This window comes from Mobula birostris, chromosome 17, assembly GCF_030028105.1.
Source record: "Mobula birostris isolate sMobBir1 chromosome 17, sMobBir1.hap1, whole genome shotgun sequence".
Lineage (NCBI taxonomy): Eukaryota > Metazoa > Chordata > Chondrichthyes > Myliobatiformes > Myliobatidae > Mobula > Mobula birostris.
In genome coordinates, this window is record NC_092386.1 from 33,617,717 (window position 1) to 33,639,082 (window position 21,366).

At 41.9% G+C, this 21,366-nt stretch overlaps 1 protein-coding gene across 8 annotated transcripts in view; it reads left to right on the plus strand.

The window, feature by feature from the left end:
* The window catches only part of znf608 (zinc finger protein 608), an 82,436-nt gene extending 63,038 nt beyond the window's left edge, over positions 1–19,398 (plus strand). For 6 of the 8 annotated variants that reach the window (XM_072281486.1, XM_072281480.1, XM_072281482.1 and 3 more), the window contains 8 exons: positions 2,729–2,816; positions 4,452–6,942; positions 9,950–10,367; positions 10,877–11,049; positions 11,667–11,768; positions 15,803–15,962; positions 17,462–17,543; positions 18,517–19,398. In XM_072281486.1, the coding sequence (XP_072137587.1) occupies positions 2,729–2,816; positions 4,452–6,942; positions 9,950–10,367; positions 10,877–11,049; positions 11,667–11,768; positions 15,803–15,962; positions 17,462–17,543; positions 18,517–18,523 (3,521 nt within the window). In that variant the 3' untranslated portion in view covers positions 18,524–19,398. Of the gene's footprint in view, positions 1–2,728; positions 2,817–4,451; positions 6,943–9,949; positions 10,368–10,876; positions 11,050–11,666; positions 11,769–15,802; positions 15,963–17,461; positions 17,548–18,516 lie in introns of those variants that run through there. The other 2 variants (XM_072281484.1, XM_072281485.1) reach the window with 2 other exon arrangements.
* Positions 19,399–21,366: the final 1,968 nt, after the last annotated feature.

Genomic DNA, 21,366 nt, shown 5'->3' on the forward strand with positions numbered 1-21,366 from the left:
GAGAAAAGGTTAATTTGATTCACAGTTCTTGGCAGCAGTTCCAATTGATCAAGCCTTTTTTCTTCCTCCTTCTCTGGTCGATTGAACTATCAACCATTAGACTCATGTTTGATGTGATTCCAGAAGGGACAGGCTGGCCTTTATGTCAGGAGCGAACATTGCCATTTTTTAAAAAAAAGCAACGATCCCTTTGCTAAGCTCCCATTTGAATTCTTTTAAGCCATTGGAAACATCTTTCATTTGCTTATGGTGCTGCAGTATTTTCTTTCATGCACCCATCTCTTTCAAGAAACCTTTTTCTTTGTGCTCTGTACTGCAGAGCTGAGAAAGAACCAATCAGCTTACAGTGCTCCCAGCAGGAGCGAGCCAATGGAGTGGCTTCTTTGGTTTGGCAATGCGTAACCCTGAAGGGAGATGCTTAAACAAAGGCTTTCACTGCAGACAAATGTTAAGTGTCTTCACTGGTCTTTCGTCTTCACAGTTTTATTGCCCTGGCTCTTGAATGGGCTTGCTTATCCCGTTCTCCTTTTTTAAAAAAATGCTTCAGTTTTTTTTGAAGGAAATTTTAATTATATATACAATTATGTTTAGCTTTCTTTCTTTTGGTTCAGCTGCACGACTGCAGTTAATTGTGACTAGATCTAGCAATTTCTTTCTGGGATGGGTCGAGGAGAAGTGGGGGGGACGGACCCTCTGGCGATACAAGTGCATTAGTGATGTAAATATTGTTGATATGTTCAGGAATTTACCACGGCGGATAGCTCTGTTCTACCATAGGCTGCTGTGTAAAAGGAGGTGAAAACCAACTGATATGAGAATCCCATCATTCCATAGATTTTCCAGATGGGTTATCTATTGTTTATTAGGGGTAGGACTGTTGCAGGAAAGCTGATCGCTGACACATTATCAGTGTATTGTTTTGTAGCTGCAGCACTTTCTCATCCAGTGTCGTTTAAGAATAAAACACTGCTGTGTTTAGATTCCTCCCCACAGTAGCATTTTGTCAGCTCTTAAGGGAATTAAGTCACAGGGTTGTTCTGTTTATACATCCTTGGGGACCTGAGTTAGTGAAGGTTTCTTCCTTCCATGTGGCTGGCAGGATGTTTTGTGGTTTAAGTCAGTGTGGATGGAGCTGTTGATAATTGAAGGTTGTGAAGGTAACGGCTTTGACGTACATCCTGACAAAATATGTGCAGAAAAGATCTGGAAGTTCAAAATATCTGTTTTGAAACAAGCAATTTAGTTCACATTTCCCACTGTAAATTAAACGCAGCACGTTGTGTTAACATTTTTTTAAAAAACAAATTGCAAGAGGAACTCAGCAGTTCAAGGAGCGTGTGTGGGAAGAAAGGAATTGTCAGTGATACAGTCAAGACGCTGCACTTGGACAAATCGGGAATTATCCTTCCCTCCCCACAGGCGCTGCTTGACCTGCGGAGTTCCTCCAGCCGTAACACAACACAACGTGCTGGAGGAACTCAGCAGGTCAGGCAGCATCTATAGAGAGGAATAAACAGTCACCATTTCAGGCTGAGAGCCTTCATCGGGACATTATTGTTTATGAGTTCCGTCAGCAGCTTGTTCAGTGCTCTAGCTTCTAGCATCTGCGATCTCCTGTCTCTCCATTTTATTTTAATCCAGATTTTCGCACATATTTCTGAAAGTATGAAAATGCTGATATGAACTGAATTGGTCCTTGAAGAGTTATCGCTTTCCAGTAATTCCCAAGGGGAAGAAATTAGCACTGTGCATTGAAGGGAATGTGAGAAATAAACCATAATGGGAATGATACGTAATTCTAACTGATTAGACAAAAAATAAGCCTGCAGTCAGTTTTAATGCAGGACAGCCATTGCATATTTTGCAGTTAAAATAGCAGGAGAAGGAGAAGGGATTTGTATAAAAATACTCACAGGTAAACTAAAATCACACACAGGGTATCCAATGGATAAGAAGCTAATTTTGGAGAACAGCTTGAATAATGATTTTAGTTTTTTTGAGTGCTGCTAAATCACTTTCCCTGAATTATATATAATGGTGCTCACCACATTCAACTTTCAAATCTTAGTTTGAACACTGTTAATTTTACTTCATCCAGTGGGCAGCAGCAATTTGTGCACAAGATGCCTTCAAATTATTTTACAGCAGAAGAAATTCCATTGATTTTGATTGTGGAAAGAAAACCCTTTGTCTGGCAGGATTTCAGTGGGTGGTTCAAGGAGCTGTGAATGAGAGCCTTGAGAAGCAGCTAGATTGACTAATGCAAATCCCTGTAAATTTTTGCTTTCCCTCCTCAGTGGCTAACAAAGCCCCCCACCCCTCTCCCCACTACCTCACCTTCCAATTCAGCGAAGACTGAACGAAGTTCACAGATTACCCACAGCCAGCTTGGCTTCTTAGTTCTGTAGCGTGTGCTGGCGGCTTGCCAACCAAAAGCAATTACGTGTAATAATAGCAAAAATTAAGAGGTGAGTGTTGCCGTTTTACAGCAGGACGTGGCAAGAACCATTTCCTTCTGTCAGCCGTATCTCGATTACACACTTAAAAAAAACAATTTCCTGTGGTCTTGACTTGAGGTCAGTGAAGCCAGAAAAAGGAAGAAAGCAATGCTGCAGTCTTGAAAAACAAATGTGTGTTAAGTTTGCTTTGAGGGACAAGATAAATGGATCCCAAGTATAAGAGTGATTTTTTTTTTAAAAACACTTTCTTTTTCTGGTGTATGTTGCAGGTGTCCTGGTGGTAAATGTGACCTGGCGAAACAAGACCTATGTAGGCACTCTATTGGACTGCACTAAACATGACTGGGCTCCACCAAGGTAAACCCACGTACTGTGTGTTTTAAAATCATGCTTTAATTCAGGATAATGTTGGGATGACTTCTGGCCTCCGTGCAGAAGAAGATGAAATAACCGCAATTTGGAAAATAAAATGTCCTCACAGAAAATACATCAAATGGTGCAAAATATGCTTTGCGTTCATTTAGAACAGGGGCTCTCGGCCTTACCATTAACCAAGGGGTCCCGGGACTCCTGGAACCCCCCGATTTAGAATTTTTTTTTCTGGTTCAGCACATTACCAACCATGTGTTTTTGAATCAACAGTAAGTAGAGAAAGGATGTTTGCTACTTCTAAACAAGCTAGGGAGGCATTTCATCCCATCGAACTCCTTTTCCATTGGAAGCTTCTTTCACCCTATCACATTATCCAACTGCCTTTATAAAGATGACTTTTGATTGCTTCCTGAAATATGGTTGCATAATGAAAAAACATAGTTGCCTGCATTTCTCTGAGTTGTGATTGTACGCAAAGGTGTGCTAAAGGTTTGCCTTTTTAATTTACTTTAATTCTTTATACTATCCATTTTCCTACATTGAACATTGATTAGTCCCATGACTTAGGCTTTTAACATGTAGATTTGCGGCACTTCATCTCAAGTACCAGTGCCTGGGTGCAGTACTCATGGTGTTGTATACTTCAGCATGTCAATTTCTAAGAATATTCTTCAAGTTAATAATACAGCTTGACACTTTCTTGGAGAAAATCTGCAGATGCAGTCCTGATGAAGGGTCTCAGCCCGAAACGTCAACTGTTCACTCTTTTCCATAGATGCTGCCTGGCCTGCTAAGTTCCTCCAGCGTTTTGTGTGTGTTGCCTTGACATTGTGCTGTTCATTTTGTCTGTCAGATTCCACTAATTGTCTCTGATCAATCTCTGCTGGTTCAGCTCCACGTAAGGCTTCTGGTGTTTGGCAGCATGTGTTGTACTTTTACATTCTGAGGCAGTCCCAATGTTGAACTTAGCCAAACTCATTTGATGCAGGAACTTAACAGCAAAGAGAGATTCCACCTGGATCGATTTTTGAATCCATTTCACAGAGTCAAAGAGCTATTATCTCTCAGCCTTCATATTAGGAAACTGAACAGTCTTTTGTTCTACCATATCTTTTAAAAGATTGTAGAATCATTGCCAATCAACTTTCAGAAGAAGGAGTGGTTGGTATGTAGATCTGCTCCCTGTGACCTGGGTTGACACCTGACCTCTAGGATTGTCAATATGGAGTTTGGACATTCTCCTTGTCACAACACATGTTTTCTCCCCCATTCCAAAGGTTAATTGACCACTGTAAACTGTTGTCAGTGTGCAGGTGAGTAATGGAATTTTGGGGGGTTGGGGGTTGGGAGGTGTTAGCAATGTAGGAAAAATAAAATGAGTTTTGTGTGGGATTAGTGTAAAGAGGTGCGTGATTGTTGGTGCAACTAGGGGCCTTGGTTCTGTGTCTCTGAATGTAATCAAAGCGCTTTATAAAAATATATGGGATCTTCTGGCCTGAGTGAGCTTTGTTTAAAGTTCTATCAGAAGCCGCTCTCTCTGTTTCCTTTCCTTTTGACTAAGTTCCAATATATACAAACCAGTTCATGCTGATACTGATTTGAAATGTTTACATTCCACAGATTTTGTGAATCGCCCACAAGCGACCTCGAATTGCGAGCCAGTCGAGGCCGAGGGAAAAGGGCACGCTCTGTTGCTAATGCTCCAATAAACGATGCCGGCTTTACAGAGTCCAGAGGCATGCAAAACAAGAACAGGGGTGGCGGTGCCAATGGGAAAGGGCGGCGGGGAAGTCTCAACTCGAATGGTCGCAGGACACCCCCTAATTGTACAGTGGAGGACGTGAAAACCAGCCCCTCACCCATCAACAAAAGGAAAAACAAGCCTCCCATGGAACTGGACCTAAACTCCAGTTCGGAAGACACCAAGTCAGGGAAGCGTGTCCGCACAAATTCCAGAAGCACCCCAACCACGCCGCAAGGGAAGCCGGAGCCCATGTTTGTAGAGCAGGGGTGCTCTTCGCCGGTACTAATTGACTGTCCCCATCCAAACTGCAGCAAGAAGTACAAGCATATCAATGGCTTGCGTTACCACCAGGCCCATGCGCACTTGGATCCCGAAAATAAACTGGAATTTGAGCCTGACATCGAAGACAAAATGTCAGATTGCGACGAGGCTCTGAATACTGTGCCAGTTGGCATTGAACCGGTTGAAACTGGAAATGGCCCTTTGCTTCCTGGCGCGGGGTTGAGTTACGAGCAGGTAAAAGCACCACCGTCACCCGTTTCCGTCAGCACCCCGGGGACACCCAAGGGGCGTCGGGACATTGCCAGCAGTGCTCAAAGCCCTGTGGTCAACACTAAATCTGGGAAAAACACGAGCAAAAAGAAGGGTCTCAGCAGTGACTTGAGTAACCTGCCTGTGATTTCTAATATGACAGCTGCTCTGGAAAGTTGCTCAGTCCCGGATGCTGCCTCCGTTTCAGAAATGCCAAAACTTGAGGTTGAAGGGGTGATAGATAAGAAAGGCTTATCTGAGAAAGAAAAAGGCAAAAAAAACAGCAGTGGAAAGGTGGACAAAACATTATCGAAGCTGAAAGCAACTCGACCTATTGCTCCTGCACCTCCCCCGCCACAACTGATTGCTATTCCCACTGCTACATTCACAACCACCACGGCGGGAACAATACCAGGGCTGCCCTCTCTTACTACAACAGTTGTCCAGGCAACACCAAAGAGCCCACCACTGAAACCTATTCAACCAAAGCCTACAATTATGGGAGAGCCTAGCACGGTAAACCCAGCTCTGTCCTCACTCAAGGATAAAAAGAAGAAAGAGAAGCGAAAACTGAAAGACAAAGAGGGCAAAGAGACAGTCAGCCCAAAGATGGACTCAAAGCTGGGGAAACCTGAGGATTTAAAGGCTTCGGCAAAAGAGCTGGCTGCACATTTTTTGAAAGAGCATCTCAATAAGAATGAAGTGCTTGTGAACGGCTTGCCTGACTCACAGGAGAGCAGAATGGCCAGCATTAAAGCTGAGGCTGATAAGGTTTATACATTCACTGACAATGCTCCCAGCCCTTCTATCGGCAGTGCCTGCAGGCTTGAATGCAGTAGTCTGGTCAATGGACAATCCCCCATGACGCCATTACACGTTTTAACACAAAATGGTGGTGATGGAACTGCAACTAAAACTAACAGTCCCGCTTACTCGGACATTTCAGATGCAGCTGATGACGGAGGCTCTGACAGCAGATCAGAGAGCATCAGATCAAAGACTAATTCTCCTGCAGATACAATTTCCACCAAGGACACTGTTGTAAAAACTCACTCCTCAGCCGCTTCTCAGCCAGTGCAAAGCAAAGAGACCCATTCCCCTTTTTACCACGGTTACGAGCCTTACTATTCCCCGAATTACATGCACCCTGGTCAGGTCAATAACACCACAACAGCGAACACTTCCTCATCCCAGACCACCAAAGTTAAAAAAGAGACAGAGGAAGAGGCTGAGAAGAAGGACAAGGTGGAGGTTTTGGACGTTAAGAAAAGTGACACGAATACTGTAAATATTCAGGCTCAGCACCAATCTGTTATTACGCAAAGACACCCAACACTTGCTCAGTCGCTGTATTATGGACAGTATGCATATGGGCTGTGTTACGTTGACCAGAAGTCAATAATGACAAATCCGTCGTACAGGCAGCAGTATGAGAAGTTTTACGAAGAGCAGCGGTTTGCAGAGCAGAAGCTGCAGCAGATAGGGAGGGACAACGAAAGGAAAGGGGAAGGCCAACAGAAGGAGCTGGGAAAAGAGGAGCTAAAGCAGAAGAATATCCCAACTGCGACAATCTCAAAGGCTCCTTCCACCCCAGAGCCAAGCAAAAACAGCATAAAGGGGAAGGACGCTTTCTTGCTGTCAGATTCCTCAAAGCCCGGGATCATAAACAAACCCGATGAGGTTGTGAAATCACAGATGCAGCAGCAATTGGCAACTGATGGGCTTAAAGCCAAGCAAATGGAGAATCACCAGCTCATCAAGGAAGCAGTGGAAATGAAGTCTGTCATGGATTCTATGAAACAGACAGGAGTGGATCCCACCTTGCGTTTCAAACAGGTGCGCAGCTGATGGTATTGGAAGTACTTGGGTGTTAATGTTATCGATGCTAAATTTTGATGTAAAAAAAGATACTGCTCACCAAGTGGTGACTGGGTAAATGTCTCTCAAGCATTTCAGATGAGGTTTGTAAATGTAACAATGTTTTCGTAAAATATTCTGGCATTTCTGAAGAGCATTAACGTAGAATTTGTCGAACAAAGCTCTGCAGCGGGATAAGGGAAAAAGTGAAAACAGACAATTTGGAGGTCAAGGTAGTGCCTAGAAGTAGAAGTTTAGAAGTCTAAAAGTTTAAGATGAGATGAAAGATATTTAGGAAGTTCTGAAACATACAGTACTGTGCAAAGTCTTGGGCACATATATATATACATATAGCTAGAGTGCCTAAGACTTTTGCAAATTTATCCACATGGGGTAGAGAGTGAGATTGTAAATCTGCTGGGAGCGCTGCATGAGGGGTATGGGACATGTAGAGAAAGAGTGCTGACACACCCAGCCCTGAGACACCAGATGAGGTCATTTGATTCCAAACAGTTGGTTTATTGATCATTACAGAATGCCTGTCTGGTGCTTCCCGCTCCCTCCCCCTTTTCCCGACCATGATTCCCCTCTCCCCTGCTCCCTTCCTACTATAAGTCCACAATATCAGAATCCAGTTTATCATGTTATGGAATTAGTTTTTTTGCAGCAGCGGTACAGTGCAATACGTAAAATGACTACAATACTGTGCAGAAGTCTTGGGAACTCCTATATATAATGTGCCTAAGTTACAGTACTATAAGTTTTTCATAGGGAGTGGAACAAGTGATCAGGGGAGGTGGTAAATCCAATTACAATGTTTAAAAGACAGTTGGACAGATACCTGGATAGGAACGGTATAGAGAGATATGGGCCAAATACAGTCAAGTGGGATCGGGTATATAGTCATCAAAGTCAACGTGGGCGAAGTGGGCCAGAAAGGTCAATTCTACGATCTATGAAATGATAGTCATTAAAGGTGGAGGGTCAAATGAGGTGGAAAAAAGCATAGAGGAAGTTCTATAGAATAAGAAGTCAGGTTTATTGTCATATGCACAAGTTTGGTGAGGTACATGTGCAATGAAAAGTTTGCTTGCAGCATCATCAAAGGAACATAGTTTTAGACAATACAGGAAATTAAACCTGACTTCTGCAGCCAACAATGATGGAGGCATTGTAGTTGATACTGTGAAGGAAGAAGATGAGGGAATTCTGAACTGTGGTTATTTTCTGTCTTATAAAATGTGAAATTTGTTGTTTTGTGGCAATGGTACTGTGCAAAGACATTTTCTCTCAATTATAAAATAGATAAAGAGTGGAGGGAGGGGAGGAATAGTGAGACAGTGTGGGTTCGTGAACCATTCTGAAATCTGACGGCAGAGGGGAAGAAGCTGTTTCTGAACCATTGAGCATGGGTCTTCAGGTTTCTGTACCTCCTTCCCGAGGCCAGTAATAAGAAGAGGGCATGCCCCAGATGGTGAAGGTCCTTAGTGATGGATGCCACCTCTTGATGATGTGGGGAGGGTTGTGTCCATGGTAGAGCTGGCTGATTCTACAACCTTCTGCAGCCTTTTGTGCTCCTGTGCATTGGAGGCTCCATACCAGACTGTAATGCAACCAGTCAGAATGCTGTCCACTATACATTTTGGGGAATTTGCGAGAATCTTTGGTGACATATCAAATCTTCCGAAACTCCTAATGACAGAGAGTTGCTGGGTTGCCTTATTCATGATTGCATCATGGTGTTGGGCCCAGGAGAGTTCCTCCAAGATGTTGACATCCAGGAGCCGAGACCTATTCACCCCTTCCACCACTGACCCTTTTGCGAGGACTGATTTGTGTTCCCCAGTCAGTTCTTCGGTCATGCTGACGTTAAGTACAATGTTGTTGTTGCACCACCACTCAACCAGTCATAGTCGACGTATGTCACTCCTGCATGCCTCCTTAGAATTTTTTTTCCAACAATAGTGGAGTTACAGAGGCCCAGGTTTAGAAGCTTGATGATTCATAGTAAGAATAATAATGATGATATTGAACACCAAGTTGTAATCAATGAACAGCAGCCTGATGTATGTTATGCTATTGTCCAGCTGCTCCAGAGCAGAGTTGGGAGCCAGTAAGATCATGACCTATTGTGGTGGCAGGGAAATTGCAGTGGGTCCAGATTCTTGACTTAATTCTAGCCACGACCAACCTCTAGAAGCACTTCATTACAGTAGATGTGAGTGAGCCTGGGTGACAGTCATTGAGGCAGTTCATTTTGCTCTTGGTCACTGGAATGATTGTTCTGCTCTCTCGACTGGAAAAGCTTGAGAGTGAGGTCGTAATGAAAATATGTTCAGGTTTTGGTTCAGAGTCTTCCAAAGTGAACAAGCTGCCAAGTCTAAAGGAACACAAATTTCTAAGAATTTTGAAATGAAACTCAATGTGTAGATTATAAAATGGAAGTGGCAATAGACCAAGTTATCATTGAAGTGACTGTTTAAAATATGTGCTACTTCTCTAACCTTTTCCAGCAAATGCAGATCAGGAGCTTAGAGTCGGTAATTGATTAAGTGTGAAAGGACATTACCTCACTTTTCCAGTTGCAAACTGCTAATTCCAAAATATATGCAGAATGTTTATAGTCTGTTATACATTTTAGGGCATTGTCATATTGAGCTAGTAATGGAAGTATAATTGGATTCCTCTTGGTTCAATTCTGCACAGAACAAATAAATTAGAAAAAAATTGCCAAGACCTGTATTTCCTCCAGATGTGACAGAGAGTGGCTTGAGGAATATCTCCTAGTCATTGCTCTCTCTGTGAGTTGCCAAGACTCTTTAATACAGAGTAGATAATCAAGATTGCTTTTTATTTAAAAATCAGTCTGATGATCAAATTCAGCTTCCCTGATATTTGCACATGTAACGTGCAGTGTTGTGATTAACTGCATAGGTTTTATCAGGTGTGGACAATGAATTCTAAGTGACATGTTCTTCCTACACAGGAGACAGACGCAAGGGGATGGCATCATTATGTTTACCAACCTAAATATATAGAACAGCAAAAAACAGATGACTTTGAGCGTGAGAAAAAACAAAAAGAAGACAGTCCAATTAAGGCCTCCAACAAAGAGGGAAATATATCGAACATTCCCGGTTCAGTAACCAACATAAAAGAGGAACCAAAAGAGGGCAAAAGGGCTGAATCCCAGTCACTCTCGCTGGACGAACATAAAAGTAAAAGTGATGATCGCAAGACTCCAGTCATTGCAAAGGATTCCAGAGGAACCCGTGTTGCTGTCTCGTCGCCAATGAATCAGCATCAGTCATACATTCAGTATCTGCACGCTTATAATCCTTATTCACAGATATATGACCCAGCCTATCGAGCAGTGTCTCCAGTGCTAATGCACAGTTACCCAGGTAGGTCATTATGCTGTTTATGGAATCAAAAGAAATAAAGAATAGTAGCTCTGAGGATTGATAATAATTGATGTGAAGCATATTTCTTTTGAACATTGAAACTCTGTGGAAGTGCAAAACTGACAAGCACATTCTTTCTATTAATATTTGTTTATTAGTATTAAGCAGGGAATGTGCAATACTGAATTTGGTAACAGGTTTAAAAATAAAACAAATGCCTGGTAATAGAAAGCACTGCACAGTGTGTAACTTGTAAATGCAAACAGGAAAATCAATTACAAGATTTAAAAAAAAACTGCAGATGCTAGAAATCTAAAATAAAAGCAGGGAAGCTAGAAATACTCAGCAGGCTAAGCCGCATATGTGGGGGGATAAAAGTGTTAATGTTTCAGGTCAAAGATCCTCTATCAGAATTTGGAAGGTGAGAAAAAAGCTCATGTGAGCGCTACATTCCCCCCTTTCATAACCAAGCTGGACAAAATGCAACCATGTCTCTTGCCAATCCACAGGGGCATACCTGTCTCCAGGCTTTCACTACCCCGTCTATGGGAAGATGTCCAGCCGAGAGGAAACAGAGAAATCAAGCACAAGTCCCAATGTAAGCACTAAACCAGCGGCTGAGTCCAAGGCACTAGATCTACTTCAGCAACATGCCAGTCAGTACCGCAGCAAGTCTCCAGGGGTGAGTAGGATAAATGCAGGCCTGCCAAGAATGTTCAGGCTTGGGGAATAGCTCAGGCCAAAGGCTTGTTGCATCATAAAAATTCAGCCAATGCATAAACTTAGAAAGGATATAAATCAAGTCATTTACGATTGATTTTCATATGTCTTGCATGCTGTACTACGTTTGTACGACTTGAAGATAACTGCGTCCATAGTCGAATGCATGAAAGAAAATCTGGACTGGCCACGATAAATTATTAACACATGGCTCTGTTACATTTTCCTGATTTATTTTTGTATGCTTTCCAAGGCTACACTTTTGGAGGCAAATTATTAATGAACGCAAGCTTAGAAATTGGATTGGATAGTCCCTGTTTTGTACGCTACACGGTCCAATTTCAAGTTTATCCAGAGCAGATTGGGTTGTGATCGTTTCACGCCTGACACAAAATTGGTGCTTTTCAGTTCAGTGGCTGTGATGTTTTCCTATCATCAGGTGCACACCTAATGATGGCATTACTCACATAACACACATTTTGGCTCATCCCAACATAAATTGGAGCAGAAGCCTCATTGAACAGGCGAGTAGAACCCGGAGTACATGGCGATAGCTTGTTGCTTTTTTTGCTATTCAAGGAACACTCTGCTGACGTGAGGAGACCTGACTGGGCACCATCAGAAGTGGCTACAGGTTGCTCAAACACCTTCCAAAGTCTACAGAGTGTGCTGCAACTAACAGTGAGTGTTTTCTGTTTCTGGCTTTTAGCTGCTGAAATACTTATTCCACAGGTGACTCAGCAGTGAAACCCTGGGCATTGCCCTTTACTGCGGCACTGTGCTGCCCATGGCTTCCCAGGGTAGGTCAGTAACATTGGGGCATGAGGTAAAACCATGCCAACAGTCTGCTCACACAGTGACTTCAGACATACTGCATCCTACCTGGACCTCTCTGATGAGCAATCCCTTCACAGGCAAAGGCTTTCTGAAATTGTCATCGCAGAGAGATGTGGCATTCAGTGAATGTCACAGAGAAATGTGGCATTCAGTGGACTGGTATCACTGTGGAGGCCTAAGCCACGTTGACTCTCAGTGTTCTTGCCATAGGGCTTTGCCAAGTGATTGCAGCAAAACTGTCACACACCTCCCAATTTGCTGCTCAGACAGATCACTCAGATACCCCAAGAGGGGCAATTGAAATGATCTTGATTTAAGTGAAAAGTTGGCAGCTTGTCCGTCACTGGAAGTTGCCAGCTTTGCTGACTTCACAAGAGGGCAGGCAGCCGTTGTCTGTTCTCATGTGACCTCAAGGACTTCATAACCCGAGCAGGTTATGGACCGAGAAAAAGTTTCCATTCACTCAAATACGCATTTGGTTGTGAATCACAAGAGTAATTTTCTTGTGGCGTGTGTCATGTTTCTGGAAAGCAGACCTGACTCCTTCATCCTGAGGAAATCTGCAGTGCAGGATATTTTCGACAACTGGCACTGACCAGAAGGATGGATCCAAACACAAGGACTACAGTCTGCTTCCTTGGGCATTCACACCAGCACACAGTCCTACCACAGTAACTGCAAGTGAGAGAGGAACTTTTGTACCAGGATTGGAGTGAAAAGCACCATATTCATCATAGTTGATATTTTGTTGCCTGCATAAGGTCACAGGTGCCCTGACCTTATGCCAAAGAAATGCAGAAGATTCAGCCGCATTGTCTTGCATGCTAAAGGGAACATTTGGTGCCAGAAGAAGAGGAAGGAGTCCCAGAGCCTAAGGACCATGAAGAGAGCAGCAGGAGCAAGGGAAGGAGAAGATGACTACAAGTTGGGAGGAGGGGCTGTCACTACTCAGCTTCCACACCCAACTGTGGCATGCAATGGCCACACGGAACAAATGTTAAGAGTCCCTGTTAAGAGATAACTTTTCATAACGAGCCTACAAAATGAAAGAGAACAGACCAAATCATCCTCTCAGCTGCAGCCTCTAGCTCCAACGTAACAAACAAATTCGTCATCCAGATGACCCATAAAATCTCATTACATCTACACCTTGCAATGATGCAACAATGAACTTTGCACAAAAACACATTTATCAGATCACTCCCACTTTGCAGATCGAAACAGTGGTGAAACTCTCGAATCCCTTTGCCTACTTCCTCGGTAAATAGTTTGCGTTATCCCACAGCAGATGAGAATACAGCATATCACAACACGTTGATCAGTTTGGTAAGGAATTGTATGTAAGACACTAACCTTTAAATACAGTGAGGGCCACAGTCACTCAACAATGGGAACTCTCGTGAGTCTCCATTTGAGATTCATGTTAAGCCGTAGCAACATTGGCAATTTCAAGATACATAGTGAGGTATCAACAGTAGAATTGCAACAAGTGATTGAGGTGAACTTAGTGGCACATTTATTTGCGCAGCCATTTTTTTTCTCACTGATGTCCTCTTACCTGATTCTGTCACTTTCAATCCATAAAAGGGATTGAAAGGGGATCTAAGGGAAAAGTCTTTCACACGGAGTGGTTGATATCTGGAACATGTTGGAGGCGGGAGAGGGGAAGTGTCCTGGCCTCTAGGCCTGACAGAACCTACTAAATCTCTGGGTAGGGAGTCTTCACTGCACCTGTCACTTCCTGCATTCGGTCAAAATGGTTTAACGATATGCTTCATCACGGGCACACCATCAAGGACATTTTCAAAAGGCGGCGCCTGAGAAAGGTGGCATCCATCAACATCTGGAACATACTCTCTCCTTGTTACTACTAAGAGTGAGGAGAGACAGGAGCCTGAAGATACACACTCAACATTTTAGTAACAGCTTCTTCCCTTCTGCAGTCGGATTTCTAAATGGTTTGCAAACACTCTCTTGCTCTTCCTCTTTTGCACTATTTGTGTATTTATTTGTTTATTTTGTTTTGGCAAATTAAAGTAAGTTTTTATGATTTGCACTGTGCCGCTGCCACAAAACAACAAATTTCACGATGTATGTCAGAGATAAGAAATCCGATTCTGATGTCTTGAGGGTTCATCAACACTGATCTGGCGATGTAAACTCACAATTGAGGCCCTCATCTGAGTCCTGTAGAGCTGTATGGAAGCATGGTCTCCCCAGTACCCGTGCCTGCTCTGCACTCCAGCTCAGTGCCTACCTTATTTCCCTGTGACCTCCCTCTCGCTTCATCTGCTCACTCCAGACAGTGCAATGTTGGAGATGGTTTATCAGGAATAACTTGTTGTTGCCTTTGCCTTCTTTACCCAGCCTCTCCTCCAGCTCAGAGTGATGAGGTTCTGATATTCAGAAGGCTCCATTCGACAGCTTGTAAAGAGTAAGCAATGCTTAGAAGCTAAGTCATAAATAATTAAAGTACTAGCACAATATAGATGGAAACAAAGATGCCTGCTGGAGGTTGAATCAAAGGCAATGTAGTCATCATAGTGATGCTTTACTGTTTACACTCCCTTGAGGTGCTCAGCAAGTGTTGTGGACCTCTTTGGCTCCTCTGCCCAAAAGAATAATGCAGTTTCTCCCCCACTTGTTAAATGTTGATAACTCCCCTCATGATCCTTCTGGTTTTGGCTTAAAGGGAAGACAGAACAGACACTGAATAAGCTATTGATTCTCTTTTCTTTGAAACCTTAATGTCTTTACAGCAAGGGGTGGAGGGGGGAATGAGTGTGTGTAACTGTTTAAGTGTGAGGCAGTGTAAGTGAGGCTAGCTTTGTCTGTGCAGGTGGATGAAGTCACACAGTGTGGGTTTGTTTAGGTGTTCCTGAAAATGTATTTTTCTGGATAAATCTGTGAACAGTGTTGTGATGTTCACAATAATGTATCATGTAAGATTGCAAAATGTCTGGTTACCTCACTCAGTGGCTTAGGATTCAGTCTGAGTAGAAATGCTGAGGCTCTTGCTGAGTTTTTCAGTGGCCCAAGTGGGTCTCCTCCTTTCCTCTGGCATACACGACAAAACTGGGAACTTGCCAACTTTCTCTGCTACAAGGATTTCAGTTCCCCTTTCAGAGAATCACAAAACCTCCTACTTCTTTGAAAACATTTTCTCTTTGGCAGCCAGTGTTGCTGCGGCTTGATTGCCGCTAAGAGGATGCCCTTGTGATTGCTATGGAGTGTTTTCAGCTGCACTGAATTGAGCCTAATCTCGTCACTAACAGCACGGGTCACATATTAGCACTTGATTCTGGATGTAATCTTTGATGCTGTTTCAAACTTAATTTTGGCCAATTTTGCAATATGGTTGTAAGTGAACCGAGTATGTGTTAATACTAAGAGCACACCTAAAACAGGTGTTACCCAATTTCTAAGGAAGATTTTTAAGCATTAAACGTAACTTCTTTTTTTCATATAGCTGAATCAGAAAAGTATGTATTTGGGAGCACCATTTATAGTTAAGGTTTTAGCATAGTAAGATTTGAAATATCATCACACTCTACAGAGCCACTAGCATATGCATCATAATTCACAGACAACTGCTCCGTAAATGGGTACCATCTTTTATCATTTCATTTAAATAAATTTCATTCTCTTTGCATATTTCTTCAGAAGGGTTTTGTTCAAAGAAAGGATTGTGTGATTTTTTTTCCCAGTTTGCTCTCATTCCAGTGGCACGAACAGAGAATGTTAAATTGCGCATCTTGATTTATGCGTATGATCTCAATATTTAGCCCAATGAGTTGGAAATGGTAATTTATATTTTAATTAGTCAGATCTGCAGAACTGTACATTTTCTGAATTGGTGCAATATTTTCTCTCTCTAGCCTGCTGAAAAGGCTCCGCCTGAACGTGAAAGGGAAGCTGAGCGCGAGCGAGAAAGAGAACGCCATTCACCTTTTGCACAACGACACGTTCACACCCATCACCACACCCATGTTGGAATGGGCTATCCACTAATACCAGGCCAATATGACCCATATCAAGGTATTCACCTAATTGAGCCACTAATTTTTTTTTCAATTTGATGAAGATAAGCTAGCATATAATAAATATGTTGTTGATAGATATCAGTTCTTGTAAGTTAAGCGTATGATTCCTATCATTATTAAGTAAAACATGCTGTAAATAATAAATCAGGCAGCACCCATGGAGAAAGAAGCAGGGATGACATTTCAGTTTGATGACCCTTCATAGGAACTGTGAGGATTTATTTTGGATTTTCTTGTGTTTTTCTTCACTTTCTACTGACGTCCTTTTAATTTCATGTCAAGTTGATTCTAAGACATGATTCCTAATTATTTTTAATTTAAAATCTTTAAAATTTATTTTTGTATGATTCTGAAGTTGTTCTTTCAGAACCTCACCATAAGATAAGCTCCTGAAATGGAAAGGCAGCTTTTTTTGCTCTTTACTGTGCTGGGTTTCTGATCGCAGCTTCCCCACTGTACAGCACAACAGGCTGTGGGCAGCAAGTGTGATGTTGACTCAGAGGTCATGGCAAATGTCCAATTCTGTTTTGTGGCATTTTACCTTTTTAATTGCTTTTGACTGGTGGTTAAAAATAGGCCTACTCTCAATTTGGTTTTGAAGTGTGTTCCGACTTCCTGGTGGCATCTGGGCAACTTATCAGAGGATGACTAGCATCCATGGTAAAGTGCTCTGGAGAAAAGGTAGAGAGGAGAAACAGGCTAAATAGTATAAGATGTAAATGACAACATAACTTTGGACCGGTTTCAATAGGTACACTTAATGTCAGAGAAATGTATGCAATATACATCCTGAATGTATAACTTAAAAACAGCAGGAGTGACTTTATTTCCAGATATATTGACTCATTAAATGTCCCTGATTTGAAACCTCAATCCAAGGCCAAGAGCAAATACCATGAAAATATTGGGGAGAGCTGGTGGACTTCATTCAGGATTTTCATTTAGGGTGGATCTGTTCTGGATGCGCACATGAACATTTACCCTTTAGAAGTCCATAGAATACAATCGTGGGCACGTGGCCAAGTGGTTAAGGCATTGGACTAGCGACCTGAAGGTCCTGAGTTCAAGCCCCAGCCGAGGCAGCGTGTTGTGTCCTTGAGCAAGGCACTTAATCACACATTGCTCTGCGACGCCACTGGTGCCAAGCTGTATGGGTCCTAATGCCCTTCCCTTGGACAACATTGGTGTCGTGGAGAGGGGAGACTTGCAGCATGGGCAACTGCTGGTCTTCCATACAGCCTTGCCCAGGCCTGCGCCCTGGAGAGTGAAGACTTTCCAGGTGCAGATCCGTGGTTTCGCAAGACTAACGGATGCCTTTATTTATTTATTAGAATACAATCACTAAGCTACCAATGTTTCCTTTTTTCAGAAGATGCAATGAAACATTTATTTATTCCCGATTGGGTTCCCTTTTTGGTTAGTCTTCTGAATTACTGCTTTCATCAGTTGTCTACATGTTCCGCTAATTGTGAATTCTGTAAAATTTTGTTGCAGGGCTGACATCCGCTGCCATTGTTGCCGGTCAGCAGGTGGCTGCGCAAGCTTCTGCATCTGCCATTTTCCCTGCACAGAGAAGGTGAGGTTTCTACTTACCAGGCAACCTTCCAATTGAAATACAGTCCGCAGGCATTTGAGGCTTATTCTAATTCACTCAACTTGTTGCTTGTAACATTCGAGGGGTGACTGATAAGTTCGTGGCCTAGGGTAGAAGGAGTCAATTTTAGAAGACCAAGCACATTTATTTTTCAACATAGTCCCCGCCTACATTTACACACTTAGTCCAGAGGTCGTGGAGCATATGGATCTTGGTCCTCCAGAAAGTGTCCACAGCAGGGGTGATTGATAAGCTCGTGGCCTAAGGTAGAAGTTGATGAGTTATATGGCTCTCATTACATGCACATGTAGGTCAACTTTATGCAGAAAGTTTGAAGTTAATAACTCATCTCCTTCTACCTTAGGCCACAAACTTATCAATCACCCCTCATAAGTATGGACTTGCATAATTCATGCTCAAAATATTCTTGTCTCTTTACACATGCAAGTAGGGCTAAGGAGAGTGAAGGGAGATTTGACAGGTATACAAAATTCAGAGGGGTATAGATGGGGTAAATGCAAGCATGCTTTTTCCACTCAGGTTGGGGTGAGACTAGAGCTAGAGGTCATGGGTTAAGGGTGAAAAGTGAAATGTTTAAGGGGAACAGAAGAGGACACTTCACTGAGAGTGTGGAACAAGCTGCCAGCAGAAGTGGTGGATGCAGATTCAATTTCAACATTTGAGAGAAATTTGGATAGGTACGTGGGGAGGAGGAGTGTGGTCTAGGTGCAGGTCAATGACGCTAAGCAGAATAATAGTTTGGCATGGACTAGATGGGCTGAGGTGCCTGTTTCTTTGTGTAGAGTTATATGACTCCATGGCTAAATAGGCTGCTAGCCACTCATTACCCTATGTTAGGGCAATTAATTCTAATTATGATCTATTCATTGCTCCCTAAGGGGACTAGCGGACTGCTTGTAATTCCTTCTAATCCTTTTGTCTTGGTCTTTGGCAGGGAGTGATGGCATCTTGAGTGTATATTGAATTATACTCATGTGACTGGATCACGTGAAGAAGAGGTTTATACAGACATCAGTTCCATGGTGTTGAATTCAAATGCCTTGATGTCAGGCAAAACCAGTCATTTCATATTTGTAAATTGCAAATTTTATAACTGAGTTACAAATGTTGCTGTAATTAAACTTTTGTTGAGATATATTCTTTACCTTTTGTTTTTTTTTGTATTGGTAACCAGGCTCACAACGGCAGGGTCGGTTATTGTTGGCAATTGTCACAGTACGTTTCTGTTTCCTGAAAGTGTTATCAATAAAAGACACAAATTGCTTGGTTTTATAGAACATACTGTTCTGGGTAGGTGTTCCCTTGAACTGTGTATGACATTTTGACAGATTCTGTAGACCCGGAGAGGCTAACTGTAACAGTGACACTTTGGTACAATGTTTATGTGTACTTGATGGCTCCTTGAAACACTATTTAAATGCATCTGTGTGCTAACTGTATTCACATGTCCACTGCATTGTTGTTATTGTGAAGATTATACAAGCAGAGGGCTCTGAGGGTCATTAGATTGTGTATATAATGTACAGGTTTGAAATGGAAAATAATGAGCATCTGTGAATAAAAAAATGTCTTTATGATATTGAATGGCTGATTACCCCATAGCCTACATAACCCCGTCCACCCACCCATACAAGAGGACATCTGTGATTGTTTATTACTTGAACTAGTTTGGCAGTTTTAAATGTTTACAATTATCCAGATTTAGGAAGAACTTGCGCAGTTGCCTGGTTACTTATTTTATGCTGTAATCTAGTTTATTTTATGTAAAGTGTATATTGAATGCTTTCATTTTTTTATACTTGCCTTAAATAATTCGGCAATCAGAATAAAAACAATGTTTTTGGTACTTGTATTGTTGAATCTTTTCTTATACGCCATTTTAATGTTGGAGGAACACCTGCTTTTCCTGTAACAATGGAGTTGAGGGTGTAGGAAGAAGCAGGATGCTGTTGTCTTTTCTGTGACTGGGTTTACACCACCAGTTGCATAGTTAAAGTTCACATTTTTTTTACCTTTTTCTAAAATGTCACAACTCCAACTTTCTTGGAGCTCCCATTGCTGCCAATATGCTGCCCACAATGGTCAAGAGATGAATAGTGCAATTCTCCAAAGGTGAAGTCTTTTGACATTTTAGGCCTTGTTTGGGCAGTGTTAATGTTAATATCAGACCCACAAGGGCGAAGGCAATGAGAACTGTATCAGAGCTGCAAAAATGTGAGAGGCTTGCTAGGTCGATATTATGGAAAAGGAAATAGACCACAGCAGTCTCACCTTGTATTTTTCTTTTCAGCATAAAGTAAGTTGTACTCTGTGATTTAATATATGCGGAGTGAAGTTTAAACTAATTGCATTTGCAGCAATCAATGCGATATTATTTTCTAGGGCCTGTATGTGTTCGAATGTGCAGTGCCATTTCCTCTGATGTATCATGTAGATGGGAAGAAACAGCGACAAGAGCTCTCAGTATTGATTTTTGTTAATTATCTTTGCTGGGTTAAACCTTGGGCTGCTGTGTTATTTATATATGCAGAATTGAAGCCAGAGTTAAATACATCATCAGTTATCCTTGCCTGGAACTGCTGACAATAACAGTACTGTTCATTTTAAATTAAGACTTCGGTGAAGCTTTCAGCATTCCATCAAGTTGGCACCTAATTCTTCATGTAAGACGTACTGACAGATTAAATTAACTGAACAATAGGCCCAGCCTCATTGATGTCCACGAACCACAAAAACCATTAACTTTTCTTTTATAGTCTGGTATTTCAGAATATTAAAAAAAACAGCCAGTTGCTGCTGGTTATACCAGATCTGAATATTGTTGAGCCCCATTGCTATGAGTTTTTCTGAAATTTATTCCTGTCACGTATATTCAGCAGTTTTAACCATGGCCAAGCAAACTGCTGGAGCATGTTTACTTGCAGGCAACACAAACAAAATGCTGCTGATTATGTTTTCATTGGATATATTAACAATTGTTAATACAGTAATTTCATCAATATTTATTCTGGGGTAGTTGGGAATTGTGTCATTCAGAAAGAAGAAAAAAGAAATTAAATGTTATTTACCACAGCAGAACATCCTATTAAATACATCTTAGCCAGTGAAGGTTGGGCACTTTAAATGTAGTGTGTAGTCATTGCTATGTGGGAAATACAACCGCAAACTTGCACTTTGGTGTGTCTCCAAAACGACAATGCAATAACAATCAGGTATTTTACACAACATACACAACAATCAGGTATTTTACACAACATATTGGACAGATACATGGATGAGAGGTGTATGGAGGGATATGGTCTGTGTGCAGGTCAGTGGGACTAGGCAGAAAATGGTTTGGCACAGCCAAGAAGGGCCAAAAGGCCTGTTTCTGTGCTGTAGTTTCTATGGTTTCTAACACCTACCCTAGGATCGCCATACTCAAAAACAGTTACTTCCTGTAAGCCATCAAGTTGATCAACACTTTCACCAATTAACCCACACGACCAGCACTGCATCCACGTCACCCAGCAATACTTTATGTCCGTATATCAGTCTGAGTATATTGTATCGATCTAAGTATACTTGCAGTTACTTGTGCATGTGTTTTATAGGATTGCTTTTATATTTATTGTGTAGTTTTGTGTTTTTTATTTTCTTTATGGTTAGTCTTTTATATGCTGCATCACATCCAGAATTACAATTGTTTTGTTCTCCTTTACACTTATGTTCTGAAGAATGATAATAAACAATCTTAATTGTTATATGATTATATGGTTAAATCTTCATCACCGTCCAAGAATGA